The sequence below is a fragment of the Seriola aureovittata genome, chromosome 20 (genome assembly GCF_021018895.1).
Source record: "Seriola aureovittata isolate HTS-2021-v1 ecotype China chromosome 20, ASM2101889v1, whole genome shotgun sequence".
Classification (NCBI taxonomy): domain Eukaryota; kingdom Metazoa; phylum Chordata; class Actinopteri; order Carangiformes; family Carangidae; genus Seriola; species Seriola aureovittata.
The window spans coordinates 6,878,970-6,891,110 of NC_079383.1; the positions used below are offsets into that span (position 1 = coordinate 6,878,970).

A 12,141-nucleotide genomic window follows, 5' to 3' on the forward strand; every position below is an offset into this window, starting at 1 on the left:
TGGGGAATGAACCAAACAAGGACACAGTGTCACACAGTCCTCCCAACATGTGCAGTAGTTTAGTGGCACTGAAGTAAGGAGCTAAGCAATGATTCAAGTCTAATGCCTCACATGTAAACTTTGCAATACTTGTTAATGGCGACTAAGAGGCAGTTAAGCTGTCTGCTTGAATGACTGAATGAATGAATGAATGAGTGGATGGGTAGATGGAGCTTTTACGTTTAATATACAAACAGTCAACATCATCCAAGTCTTGTTATCGTCTCTTACGAGACCACATGAACACAGGTTCAGCTTCCATACATCACCTAAAACAGCAAAGTGATGAGGGGGGCCATAAGTCTGAGTGTGCAGGCCTGAATTTAAAAGCCCCAGTTTCATCCTGTCTCCTTATTGCGTCCACTGTGATTTCTGCTTTTCTCAACGGTGCTCGAGGACTCTCGGTCACCGTCTGATGACTTATTCTCCCTCCCAGAGGATCAGCGTTATGAGAGTTAGGCAGGGTTAGTAAAATGGCCATCCCCAGAGCCCAGATTGACAGCACATTATTAAAAAAGGTGACATGCACACACACACACAAACAAACAAACACACACGAACACACACGGGTGCTCATTTCAACCTGCACAAACACTCCTTAAAATGTTCACACGCACATTCATAACGACACAAGGGGACATACGCACACATACACTCACATTCCCTGCAGGTGATGAAAAACAGTCTTAGTATAAAGTGCATTATTATACTTTGTCTAGGAGGGAAAAAATCCATAATGTAATAACGCTGTGAAAAATCTATAGGAATTCAAGGCAATCCCTCCTGAATAGAAAAGAAATGCACAAGGCTGACAGAAAAATGCACCTTTGTGCTGTTGTTTGTAATTTTGAAGCTCATTCAACACCAATTCCAAAGTCTCCTTCCCTCTCAGTGTTTTTCCTCAAACTCAGTGAACATATGGCAGCTCTGTGGAGACAAATTTGTCAAAGATGAAAATTTAATTAAGATTTAATTTCTTTTTACTATGCCCATCAAGTCGTCTGATGCGATAAGGAGATCGATGAATCATCATCTGGTGGGGGTGTGGAGTTAGGCGGGATGATATGTCGTATTACAGTGGCGCTGTGTTGGGAGCAGAGAAGAAGAGCAGAATTTAAAAAGTGATATAGAAAGAAAAGGATGGCAGAGATAGAAGGAGGGGAAGTGGGCATCACTCTCTGCCACAGCTAACTCAGCCTTCTGGGGTGGCTCTGTCTCTCTCATTTTCCCTCTCTCCATCTATGTCTCTCACTCCCTCCCTCCCCTACCGTCTCTCAGCCTCACTCATTCTCGCTTCCTCTCCGTGTGGAGACAGAAGGAGAAGGATCAGTTTGAGAATTAACCATGGCAGTTCATTCCACTGTAGGGCGGAGGGATACTGAAGGAGATACAGGCCGGCGGGGTAGTGGGCAGAGCCGTGTGGCCTCTGAAAAGTTCATTTCAAATAGTGAAAATGTTTCCTGGATGTTATATTAAAAGGCAAAATCCTAAAATACACTTTACATGGATAACTGGATTTGGAGAATTTAACATTTTCACTCCTGTATTCCAGTACTGTATGTTGAACAAGAATTACCGCCTTGCATTGTATGCCTCAGCCAACCAGGCAAGCTGCAGAAAATATGGTCACAATCTAACCTTCTATTCCTGAGTTACAGCATTGAATATTGGCCAGAAGTGTTGTTAAAGAACATTATGATGTCACAGTGAGGTTGGCCTTTGACCGTTTGGATATAAAATTTCATTACTTAATTTTATCCTATTAGACATTTTTCGCATATGAATTCCTGAGTTATGGCCAAAAACCCACCAACCTTTGACCACCAAAATGTAATCAGTTCATCCTTAAGTCCAAGTGGATATTTGAGACAAATTTGAAGGGATTTTCTAAAGGAGTTCACTAGATATTGAGTCCAAGTGAACGTGAGACAAGCCTAGCTTAGCTTATTGTCAGCAGGAAGTCAGACAGTGCATACTTCAACTAAAGCAGTGCAATCCACTAAATTTCAACCACAGGAATTTTGTAATGCTTCTTAAAAACTGCTTTTAAAGGATAAGTCTATTTTTTCTTATCAACAATATTCCTCTGTACCTAAGAGCTTATAATCACACTGTTGTACTGGGTGACATGTTCCATAATTACTGATGAACATAAGCGCTGTGGTTTATTTTGAGTCAAATTTTATGCACTGCTCTGCTGCCAGAAATATAAGGCTGAAAATAGTCCCCACCAAATGCACTGTTTATTTCTCTTTGAGTAATATTTGCTAAAAGACTGTCCAGCTGTTTTGAATATGTGCTTAAATATTTGAATATTGTATTTGCATAATTTTATATAATTCAATGTTTTTGGATGAGACCTTAAAAGTTTTTCATCATTGAACTGTGACAGAATAATAAACTGAATAGGAAAAAAAGGTTCAACCTATTCGTAATAAACTGAAATGATATTTGGTTTTGACAGTCAGTTATCAGTGAGTGCACACGCAACTGAGCCAATACAACTGTCTTGTCCATCTCAGTCAAAGTAATTAGAGAAGAGGACAACCTGTCCAAAACAATGTTTACAGAAAAAAAAAGAAAAAAAAAAAGAAGAACACACAACCCACATTGTTGTGTCTTTTTATGGGATTTGTTGACTATAGAGTAATGCCGGCTGGGGCACATCTGACTCTAATCCACAAACAAGGAGTTTTATGATTTGAAGCTGCTTGACAGCATTTTTGATAATTACAAATTTTAGTATTGTAAGTTTAATGTGGCTTATGTCACAGACTAATGAAAACTTGAAACAGCTATATGTACGGAAACTGATTCATGTCAAATCCCTCTGCAGATTGAAATTGCATTCTGACTTCTGATTTCATCAAGGACAAAGTTTCTTTATATCTGCGCAAATGAAAAAATGATCACCAGGGAATGACAAGCTAGCATGGTGCAAAAAGAACAGAGAGAAGCTATTTAAGGTTGTGAAGGTTGTGACCTCTCTGTTTGTGGTGACAGGAACAGTGAAGTTATATGCAGCGGAAAGAAAAGAGTTTTCTGCATTGACTGGTCAGAAAATCTTCATCTGAGTCAGTGTGAAGAGAAACACAATGTGCTTGAGTTAATAAGACATAAACAGTGAAACTCGTTTGTGTCTTTATTGAACACACTCATTAAGCACAGTGCTGGTGGAGAAAGTAAGTGAACCCTTTGATTTCAAAACTGGTTGTTCAGACCTGCACAATATTCAGAGGATGTTTGGACCATTCTTCCAATAAAACTGCTTCAGCTCAAACATATTCTTGGGATGTCTGGTGTGAGCTGCTCTCTTCAGGTCATTCCACAGCATCTAGTGAAACATGTTGAGCAGCAGAAGAGTTTTTTTGTGCTGTGATATTTTGACTACACTGCTATTTGACTGTCTTTGGTGCCAATATTCAGAGAGATAATTTAACCGAAATATGTCTAAATCATGTAGTACTGAAATAGCTTCCTTCTTTTTTTCCATATAACTGTTTTCAGGGGAAAAAGTCCTCATTTGTTCCGTTTGTATCTTGATAAGAGGAATAGATTTCCTTGTCAGGGCAGGATTAGGAAACACTTGTACAGATTTAGCTGGAGCCAGCCTCAGAGTTTATGGATCTCCTTTGATCAAAGCAGTGAAAGGCATGGACATGCAGTGGATTTCACTGTAATGATTCATCCCCTGCCTGGAATGAAGATCCACATCAGCCCTCCATCCCACTGAAAAATCCTGTATCCTAGATGAAAGGAGCATTGTCACATCAGGAGGTGGCAGTAACAATAACAAGTATCATTTTATATGACTTACAAATTGCATTTTTTCTGCTGTTGTTCTCTAATTAGTGTACATTAATGCAGAGCTAGCAGATGCTTCAGCCTGATTATCAGTCCTGCAGTCCAACTGTGAGGTGCTGATCATAGAAATGTCACCAAACACACTCACACACACAAACGTAACACCTCACACTCATTTGCAGAAACGCACATACACAAATTTAGATTTCTCTGATTAATCTTCCCTCTTGCAGAGGAAGTATATATATATTTCAATGGCAAGACGAAATCCCAGAGGAACTGATAATGCCACTGTGGAATAAATCTTATTCCTTTATCAGTGAACACAAACAACCATTACTGTATATACATATATATATATACACATCTCCAAGTTGTGCTCCCTATATTATGTTGGCGACAGAGATTCTGATTTAATTTGTATGGTTTGCACAAACATAAAGCAAACTGCCTTCAAAAATCTGTTGTTTTTAAAAATGCATTATATCCATTAAATAGTTAAATGAGCCCTGGGTAGCACATTACTAACTAATGCATCAGTGTAATCACATTACTCTACACTCTGTTTTACTAATGAAGCGGTAATGCAGCACTAATGTAATCACATTACTGTTATTAAACTGGTGCAAATATGAATATAAACAGTGGGTTCCATTAATTTTAACCATTGCTTGATTAAATAGAAGGTATTTAATTTGGGTGTCATTTCCCTTTAAATCTAAATACAGTGTGTCTTGTGAGTTTTTTCATCAGGCTCACAGCTCTTCTGTGTATTCACTGACTGCCATGTGTTTATGCATCTACACACATAAACACGCTTGCTGTGCACACATAGCTTCACTTCCACCTTCACCCACTCATTTCTGCTTTTATTCCTTTCTCCACAGCTATTTGAATTTCCATTTTATCCCCATTCTCTTTCTTTTTTTCTCTCTAAAACTCATCACCTGTTGTTTTGCATCCTCTCATTCTGTTGCTCCTTCTGCCCTCCTTTCACACCACCTTTCTTTTTCTTTCCCTTACTTCTTCTTCTTCTCTGCCTCTGCCTGTTTTTGCTCCATCTCTTGATTTGTTTCATGCTCGTGTTCTTTCTCTCTCCCCCACAACACCCCCAACCACCCCAGAGACCAAGCTTGTTTACTCTGTCTTTTCCACATCTCGGCTCTGTGAGGCTGTGACGGTAATCTTTCTTTCAAATATTTGTTTCTTCCATCTCCAGATTTTTTTCCCCCTCCTTCCCCCATTGCTGCCACCACCGACGTACACCTCATTCCATCCCTGAAACCTTAAACTGTGCTCCTTCCAACTTGCTCCTGGGCACTTTAAGACTTGCCACCTTCAATTCAGATCTACACATTAAGAGCGAACGAACGACTCTGGCAAGGCAAGCCGTAATTTTACTCCTGAGGAATTCAATCAAGTTGCATGCCGTGTGCTTGGTTTTGGCAGCCTTTCTGCTGCTAACCAGTTAGCAATGCCTGTCACCATCACCGGGCTCTATATAGCCAAAGAGCTCCAGATGATGATGGATTGCTATAAAATGATGGCAGCCAGGAAAGTAATTACCAACTTTGCTTGCTGTGGAAATTCAGCAGATAAGCCCCTTTCCAGAGTAGCCCAGGTAGCGCCAAGGCAAACAGGTGAGACATATCGAAGGTCAGCGCAGAATGGATACTGACAGAAACAATGTAATGACGCCCGCATCTCCCCATCTCTCTCACACACACAAAAAAAGACACACAATCTGACTTCCACACCAGCAACTGAACGTGCTCTTGACAGTAGAATCTAGGAACCATATGGCACATTTGTCCTTTCCTTCTGTACATGTGTGGAAACACTGAGGGTGAATAAATGACAGATGAGTTTGTTCAAAGAGGAAATGGGATGTATGCCAAATAGTTAAAGCCCATAGAACCACGGGAGAACATTTCATTAAGGGTGTCTAATAATCCATTTACAGTGATCCTGGATGGTTGACGGCATAACTGGAACTGAACCAGTGAAGTATGAGCATCAAGTAGTAGGATTTGAAAAACGCTGCTCTGTGAAGTGACATTTATTGTAACTCCATTGATGCCCCTCATGACTCTGGCTCTCTACTGTATTTTAATGCCCACGTGCATGTGTGTGTGTGTGTGTGTGTGTGTGTGTGTCACATGTGCTGACCCCACATGCACACAGATCATGTTCAGTGAATCACACACCCCTTCTGAGATCATGTTCACCACTCAGCAGCTCGCATGATCCCTGCACAGCTCATAAAAATCAATGGAGCACACCGTCAACATAAGCGGCTCCTAATGTTCTTCCTGTGTGATAGGACAGAATTAGATCGCAGCCGTGCCTTGTAATGGTGGGGCCAGGCAGGTGAAGGGGATTGGAAATGACGGTGATTGAAAATTAATCGAATGACCCGACATGGGATCCTGGACATCTGCTCGAACCCCACAGGTTGTTCATAAAGCAGCAAATAATTATCCTGACAGGCCATTGGTGTTCCAGATCATGACCCGGAAGATAAGGTTATTTGGCCCCGAACTCAACAGAGTGACAAAGTGTAATTTGTCAAATGAGCAGTCACTTTGATTAACACTTAATTTGTTTGTATAAAGCATGATTGATATTACAAGTACATTTACATCAGGAAAGGAAGGGACAACATACCACAGTGCATTGAATACAAGTGCAACAACTATTTTACAATGTGTAATTACGAGATATTCTTCATAACATTGTTACAAGCATCATCTTATTGATGTGTGACGGGTTCAACACACCCCTCTAGTACAACAGTACGGCTGAGGTCTCTGATATTTTGCTGAGGGCAAACAAGAGTCACATACAGTGCAACCCTGTTTGAACATTTTTCATCACAATATGAAGAATTTTTTCTCTGTTCAAACTTACAGTTCACAGTACAGAAGTCTGCACCATAATAACAGAAGCAAGTCACCTCTCCCTCCCTCTGGTTTTATATTTATATCCCTATCCAGTTAATGTTGCGGGTCCCTTGCTAATCTTCCAGACTAGATGTAGATAGTGCCTGTGTATTATTGCTCTGTCAGCTACTTAACCGGGCCCTTTTTAGCACTGCATTACTGCTTTTTTTTTTTGCAGTTCAGTTACAGAGCTAAAACACTTTCAGTCTAACATTTTCAACTTCGTGAATTACTGGAGGACCTTTGTAAATGTATGTTTGGCTCAGCAGTGTATGCATGAATAGAGTTTGTAATACAGGTGAAAGTAGATGATAATGGTGTCCATATCTGCTATAATCATGCAGATTGACTAATTTTAAGGTAGAAATGGTGATAACTAGATCCAGGTATGATAAGGAAAAAGGAAACATAACCCTGTTTAACCCAGTATGTTTTTAAACATTACTAAAGAATTTATATTTATGGAATAACTTACATTGTGTTTGGCAAAGCCAGCATTGACTCAGGTTTTGTTGGCTGGGATTGCTGCAGTGTCAGACCAAAGTCAGAGCAGCTAACTTGACCCTAAACTCTTACACCATTCTAGTTATGAACAAGGTTTTTTTAACGTAACCTCCATAAATAAATGTAGTTATGTTAGTGAATTATGCGCCCACTTGCCATGGAGGTAACATTACCACTTGGTTACTGCTGTGAGTAGTAATGATTACATTTGAGCAAACATTTTAATCCAGTAATTACACGTTTGCTCTTTTAGAAAGGTTAAAAGAACCTCCCAAACTCATACTATGGTCATGCACAGCTTTTGGGGCAAATTACAAACACTAAACTATGATTAGACAAATAAATTAGACATTTTATCAGATCTCAAAGAGGCACACATGATTAGGGATTTTAGTATAGAAAGTATATTAATATTTAAACAATGTTGGCTTTAAGTAAAATTAATTAAAATAATGAGATTCTGAAAATCAATAAATTAATTAAATTTTAAATTAATTAATTAATTAACTTAATTAGCGATATTTGGTCAAATAAAAGAGAGGCTACAGGTAGCTGCAATAAAACAAACAGTGGTGTTATTCAATAACACATAACTGTCCCACTCTGGTCATTATGTATGTGAACTAAGTTAGATAGAGCATTCACTGTACTATTGTATCAGTATTGTGACACCAATGTTGCCAAATCAGACTGTACTTGGTGATTAAGGCGATTGTGATTCAGATTGCCCTTGTCCTTGTCCTTCCTGTCTCCTGGTTAGCATCTGCTCACCCCCTTGAGGTTTGACATCCATTACGCTCTGCCTCCGTGTGTCAGCACAGCCTCCTGTACTTCACAGCTCTTAGACAGGTCACAGATTTGGCTCCTAAACACAGCTGGCAGGCAGGAGATCAGAGGAAGAGTGATTGAATGACAGGAGTTTGATCAAAGTCCACATACACAAACACACACACACACACACACACACACACAAACACTCAGGATATCCTCATGTTTCCCCTGAGAACTTGGAGATATTTCATGATGGCTCCATTAGATGAAAGGGCCCCACCAAAAATCCTGCACAGATGCCTGCTTGCCTCCTCAGCTTCCACCGCCGTAAGTTGGTGGTGAGCGGAAGACGAGAGAGATGTGAGCGAGAGGGGAAGAGAGAGCTCCTTTTATTTAATTTCTTCTCCAGTTTATGTGGGTGCTTTTCTCCTGTTGCCCAGCATGCTTCCCCTCCCATGGTGAGGGGGTTGTTTGTTTTTGTGGGCAGACTGCCTTATTGAGGGCAGGAGGTAGAGTGAATGGGAGCGCCTCTGTTCAAACGGATGATTAGAAAAAGTGGAACTGGCTTCTATGTCCTGGAAGCAAATTCCTCTGAAAACAAACACTGATCAAAAAAACGTGTTCACGTGCCTTTGAAGAACACAGATTTCAAACAGAGAAAATGGCAAAGAGCTTTCTAACATTGTCTGAGCTTGATAATGTGTGAAGTCGCCGCAGATGTGAACGAGTGTGACAGCCATATTTACACAACTAATTAATATCCAAACCAAGATGTTGGTGGTTGGATCAGATGGTGAAGTGATTGGTGCAAGAAGTCTGTGAATGTCTCCCTCTCCACCATCTTCTCAAACAGCAAGCCAGTGTCCTGGTGTGGGAGAGATCTGGTCACCATGGGGATGAGACAGACTGTATTATCTGCTCAGTGGCTGTTTGGCACGAGGGATTGCTTGATGGAGGGACAGACAGGCAGGCAGTGGGATAAAACATGTCCTCTGGCGTCAGAGGCAGAGTTTGCCATCTATGATGCCATTTGATATGTTGTGTGAGCGTGTGTGTGTGCATGAGAATTCTGCCTTATGTCTTTGGCAACACATTTTAAAGGCTGATGTGCCGAGAAGCATTTTAAAGCAGTATACAACTTTTAAACTTTAAAATAACTCAAATATCACCTTCGCTGACTGTCAGTGAGCCTGTTGTGAGCCCAGAATTAGTTTTTCAGTGACGTTTGGACATTTTGTACCCTTTGCTGCGGGAGCAGGCAGCAGTGACCTTTTCTGGCACTACTAACAGCAGGGACATCAAAGCAGAAATAATGGAGGAAACCAGAAGAAACCAAACAAGTGTGAAGCTAAACATGCAGCAGACAGCACTTTCAAATCACAGTGAACACCAGCACTAGCACTCAGACTAAATGTCATGTGTAGCCAGCTCATCGTGATGAATCAGGACTGACAGTATACTTCCCTTCTCAAGGAGAAATGCTGCAGCTGTTGCCTTAAACTCAGTCATATGCCTTGATTTAAGTTGTTCTTTCTCTTCCTCTCTTGCAGGTGTTCCTAATAACATTGGTCCAGTTAGTAAGTAAACTGTTACAAAGAACTATATGAATGCTTGATGCTTTGCTTTGCCTATTGTGCCACTGTTCACCATACATCCCCTGAACTTGATGCCAAGTGTTCATTTCTGATTTCAATCTTCCTGCGAAGGATTGCTCAACAGTTGTTGATGAACCTTTTTTTGGGAGGTGGGGCGGGGTGGAGTAGCTGGGGGTTATATTTTCATGATGTGGGCATATTAATTTACTTTATCCAGATTCAACTCAACCAGATAACACTTGCCTGGCTCTGCATGCTGAATGTCATTTGTTTTTTTTTCCCCTCTCTCCTATGCATTATAAATAAATGGCATCTAGACTTTATTAAACTGCCAAGACCTCTCTGCCAGTATAATGTCACAGGAGGTCATTTTAATATAAGCCGCAAGCGCCTCGGCTGGTATTATCTTCGTCAACCAGTAGCCCCTCAGGAGGAGGGGGAAGAAGAGAGGTGCCTTGAGTCAAGTTACCGCTGCCTGGAAGCCTGTGTGATGCAGGAACCATAGGGCTGTATTGAACAAGTCAAAGTGCATTCACAGCCTGGCTCAATTCTCCTAAATCATTTCTCTCATTGCCCTGTTCTTACAGAGTCTCCTCTGTTCCTGGGGCACCACAATGATCAGCAAAATGCCCCCTCCCAATCCAAACATAGACAGGCTGGTTAAAGAGACATGCAAGTTTAAACTTGCCCAGTGATAAACGTACCTGTTAAGTGATGATAAACACCAAAGCCATGTGTTGTTGCAGTTGTTGTCTCTGGTGCTCCATGCTAACACTTTAATCCACTGGCCAACGTTTAGTAGTAAGCTGTTGTTTGTGGATATAATGAAACTGTCTGTAGATTTAGACATATCATTTAAATATACATTATGAAATCAATTTCCCTTCATGTCATAGTTTGTGTAAGTTTCACCAATCACCTAAACACAACATTTCCAAATCCATAGAATTTCAAATTAATTACCATTTAGCTTAAATACATAGTTCAGTATTTTGAGAAATACAATATCTTGCTGAGAGGAGCGGACTGATACCACTCTCATATCTGTCTGTTAAAGATGAAGCTGAACCAGGATACTGTTACCTTAGCTTAGTATAAAGACTTAAAGCAAATTAAGTGCATTTATATACTGCTTTTCTAATCTTAACAACAAATTAAATACTTGTCACATTCACCCATTCACTCACACATTCATACATCACACCCGTACAGACACTCATACACTGATGAGACAGCCATCAGGGGCAGTTTAGGGTTCATTACCTTGCCGAAGGACACTCTGACATGCGGACCAGAGGAGCCGGGGATTGAACCTCTGACCTTCTGATTAGTGGACAACCCTACTTCCTGAGCCACAGCAGTGGGAAACAGTCAGCTTGGCTCTGTCCATAGAAGTGAAAATAACTATTTCTGCCAGCATGTCTAAAGCCCATTTATTAACACATTATATCTTGTTTATTAAATCTGAGCAAGAACCAAAGTGTAAAAAGAGACAAACTATCTGCTACCCTCTGTTTTAAATGTTTATCTCCTGGTTTCAGCTTCATATTTGACAGAGTAAACTGCTGGTATCGATCCTGTCAGGTCATTCTCAGCAAAAAAATAAAATAAAAAAAGCAAGAAGTATATTTCCCAAAATGCCAAACTATTTTTAAGCTCTGTTATGTGCGCTGATTTTCATATTTTCAAAAATAATGCCAGTGGCTTACTTTCACCCAGCATCCAGTTTATTCTCAGGTGTTGCCCTTGTCAAGTTTTACCAAAGGACACATGCAAATCACATGCACACTTGTCTTGTTTTCATCATTTAAGGGCTAAGATGACTGCTGGGCAAGTTTCCCAAAACGTGCTATGAGGAGTAGGGTGGAAACAGATTGTTCCCCGGTGGTTTTTAATCAGGCTTTAGAGTGGTGGCTTACACAGGAAGTGAACACTGGTTGTAAAGTCTGATGCTATGTCATGAATCAGAAATGGACATGTGGCCAAGAAGACAAAACCATCACCCTCCTCCCCCTGCTAATCTCCCACTGCTTGCCTCCTCCACCAACTCCTCACACCATAGAAATCATACTTCTAGCCCATGCATGGCCTGCCTAGAGCTTAATGTGTGTGTGCATGCTCTTCATTCATGCTGTATATACATGCATACATATTCACATCAGCCCTCTTCGTCCCATCCAAATGCCAGGCCAGACCATGTCCAACGGCTGTCCTCAAATCCTTTGCGGGGAGAGTGTGCATGCTGATAAGTGTGTGGTTGTGTGCGTGAGTGTGTGTGTATTGGGTGGGGGAGGTGGGCGATGTAGAAAGGACACTCTGACAAACCAAAGTCTTCACTTCTCATCCAGATTGGCCCACAGGGATTTAGAGTTCTCACGAGTGGCTGTCTTGTCACAGCAGCCTCTCACACTAAAAACTAAACACTGACTGTTTTTTAAGACTCACTGAAGAGGATGAGGCCGAAACCAAGTTTATGTCTGTGTTAC

At 40.8% G+C, this 12,141-nt stretch overlaps 1 protein-coding gene across 8 annotated transcripts in view; it reads left to right on the forward strand.

Moving 5' to 3' along the window:
- ntng1a (netrin g1a) overlaps positions 1-12,141 on the forward strand; it is a 104,321-nt gene that overhangs the window by 76,504 nt on the left and 15,676 nt on the right. For all 8 annotated transcript variants that reach the window (XM_056364816.1, XM_056364820.1, XM_056364821.1 and 5 more), the window contains exon 5: positions 9,611-9,637. In XM_056364816.1, coding sequence (XP_056220791.1) covers positions 9,611-9,637 — 27 coding nt within the window. The remainder of the gene's footprint in view (positions 1-9,610; positions 9,638-12,141) is intronic.